Source organism: Echinops telfairi, unplaced genomic scaffold, assembly GCF_000313985.2.
Source record: "Echinops telfairi isolate 266 unplaced genomic scaffold, ASM31398v2 ScPeMD7_25;HRSCAF=90, whole genome shotgun sequence".
Lineage (NCBI taxonomy): Eukaryota > Metazoa > Chordata > Mammalia > Afrosoricida > Tenrecidae > Echinops > Echinops telfairi.
This window is the reverse complement of record NW_022103922.1, coordinates 348,598-351,370: the sequence shown is the minus strand read 5'-3', so window position 1 is coordinate 351,370 and position 2,773 is coordinate 348,598. Positions and strand designations below refer to the sequence as shown.

Here is a 2,773-nt window from a genome sequence, read left to right as displayed (position 1 = left end):
AGCCCACCCTGTGCGGCTGAAGCAGAAGCTGCACCTGGCCAACAACCCATGACTGTCAGGCCTCCAGCTCCTCCAGACTTGGCTAAGGCCCCTGGACACTCTTCGGCCTCCAACAAGACCTTGGGCCTTCCCAGATGCCCTCTGGGAGGCGGAAGAAAGGTGCTAAGGGGGCAACTGCCCTGGGTTCCTTGATTCCCTCCCCCAGCTTCAGTCACTTGTAGCTAAATGCCAGGATTGTCTCTACGCACCCTCTCCACACCCCCAAAAAGCAGCTTTGCTAAGCAGTAGGAGGGGTTTCAGGGTCAAAAGGTGTTTGACCCTGAAACTTTGTCAAAGCAAGGGAGGCTCACTGGGAAACTGGGGGTGCGCTGGCCTGTGAGGAGGCAGGGGCTACAGTCTGGGTGCTATGTCGTTCATTGTACAGGACTGTGTCGTAGTTCACCAGCCCTCATCCCCATGGCTAAAGTGAGCACAAAGCAAGACTCCTCCCCATGCTACGACAGACGAGACCGCAGGGACCCCCACACGCAGGCAGGGCGTCTCCAGTCGAGAGGGTCAGCTCTGTGCCCTTCTACACGCCAGGCCCGACCTGGCTGACCGAGCACTGAGAAGCTGTGGCCCTGCAACCTACAGGAGTGCCCGTAGAGGCTTCCCACAACTCCCAGGGCCCCTCCTCTGCCTCCCCATGGCAGCCCCGAGTGGACCCACCTCTGTTTGCTGGAGAGCTCCTCAGCCTTGGGCCGCCAGCCCCAGGGTACCAGCTGCAGGTTGTCCAGCCGATTGTCCACAGTCACTGAGTTGAGGTGCACCACCTGGAAGCCAGGGGCAATGCCACCCCTGTGCCGCTCCCTGGGGGACAGAGAGCTCAGAGGGATCCCTGGCTGAGGGCGGATATGGCAAGAAAGCAGCTGCCACAGCAATGTCTACTTGGGTCCCACGCGGCCCTGTGGTATATTGCCACTCCCGATACCCACAGGCAATACGTCCCCTTGCCCCACCCTCGCCTGAAACCACTGACAAGCTTTGGTTTGCCCGCTCAGACGTGTCCTGTGAACAGGGTAATGGGACTCCATCCTTCTGTGATGGCCTTGCTCTCAGCTTGTCTGCCAGGTATAGCCTGTGGCAGCACACACTGGGTCTTCACCTCTTTATGACTAGAAAAAGCAGCCGTAATGCAAACATAGGCTCATGGGGAAACCTCAATAGCTTGTTTTACCCACAAACATTCTGAAACCCCCATGCACCTCACAAACATTTCTGGTGAAACGTGAGGGTCCAATCTGAGGTATCTGAACCAGTGGGCCTCAGTCCCCTCCATGGGGGCCCCTCAGTGGCTCAGCCCCTGAACTCAAGAGCCAGACTGCAGGGGCCCCAATGGAAGCCAAGTGGTCCCACTGCCTGCCTGCCCGAGCACGGCCAAAGCCGAGTCGCTGGTGGGCGAGGACAGCCACCCCCAACTTGCCGCCAGGACCCACCACAGGAGCTCGTGCAGCAGCCGCCCGGAGCCCCGGCCTCGGTTCTTGTCAAAGGCATAGGCAAAGATCTTGGCACCGTTTCCATCAGCATCAACCTCCATGCGAGCCTAAGAGGCAACAAGGGAAAGGTCTGTTACAGGGTCTCCGCTACCAGCCAGTTCTCAACTCTACCTCGGAAGGGGAAACAGACAGGATGAGGAGACACCAGCCCTGCCCTGGGCCCAGGGCCTCCCGAACTGCTCTCAGACAACTCTGCAAAGTGACAAAGGCCATAGCTGCTACCAAGCAAAAGGAGACCCTGAGCAGCCGTCACCCAGGGGCCCAGCGCCCAGAGGCCTGCACATGGGCAAGCATTGAAGCCAGGTGCGGTCGGAAAGTGGTCAGTGGGTTGAATATGGTGGCAGGAAGACCACTCAAGGCCCAGAGTGACAGAGTTGTGGCCGGGCCACAGAGGGATGGCAGGGCCAAGGCAAGAGACTAGCAGGTCCGGGAATGAGAAGGGGATTCAGCAGGTGACAAAGATTTTGTCACAAAACTGATAGTGTGTAGCTTGCTTTTCCAGCATAGAGCTAGTATCCAAGATGAACGTAGGGAGGAATGGGGTCCCTGTGGGTGCTAAACTCAGGGCTTGGAGGTGAAGTACCAAGTGGCCCCCTGCCAGCACCAGCCCACTCACAGTGTAGGAAGCCAGCCCCCTCTGAGGCCAACCCACATCCCTGCCCGGCACACAAGGCTCACCTCAAAGGAATAGCTCTCCACCAGAGGGATGTCCTGCTCATCAATCAGGGTGTACTTAGTCTGGAAATTAACAGGTGCCACACAGTTACACTCGAAGCCAGGAGACAGCGTATACTGGGGGCGGAGAGGAGCAAGGCACCCAGCATCCTGGACTGGTGCTTGGTATCGATAAGTGTTCCTCCTGTGGGCCCCGAACCCTGGGACACTTGCTGTGGGTACTGCCCTGGGCCAGGCCAGGATCACAGCCCTTCAATCTAGTCAGGGTTGTTCTCCAATTTTTCTCTGCAGCTTCTCCAGTTTTAAGTGCTCTGTTCACTGGATCAGGAGTGGTCTTGGAACTACTGGGGGGCCGTCTTTATGGCCTCTCTCCAGACTCGTGGGAGGGCCAGGAACTGTCCAGGTGGCCACTCACACTCAGGGCTCATACTTATCCCCAGAGGCTTCTGCCGCTGGATGAGGACAGAAGGTTCGCCTCAAGGTGCAGGTGTGCAACTGTAGAGCCAACTCCTGTTAAGGCCCATGCCGGACGCCCCTGCCTCCAAGGCTGGCGGGCCAGCGCT

General features: G+C 58.4%; 1 protein-coding gene across 1 annotated transcript in view; it reads right to left on the bottom strand.

The window, feature by feature from the left end:
- Window positions 1–2,338, bottom strand: part of ZMYND19 (zinc finger MYND-type containing 19) — a 3,738-nt gene extending 1,400 nt beyond the window's left edge. The window contains exons 1-3 of the mRNA XM_030885399.2: window positions 2,214–2,338; window positions 1,476–1,582; window positions 709–849 (exon numbers count right to left, since the gene is read on the bottom strand). Coding sequence (XP_030741259.1) covers window positions 709–849; window positions 1,476–1,576 — 242 coding nt within the window. The 5' untranslated portion in view covers window positions 1,577–1,582; window positions 2,214–2,338. The remainder of the gene's footprint in view (window positions 1–708; window positions 850–1,475; window positions 1,583–2,213) is intronic.
- Between the last annotated feature and the right edge of the window lie 435 nt (window positions 2,339–2,773).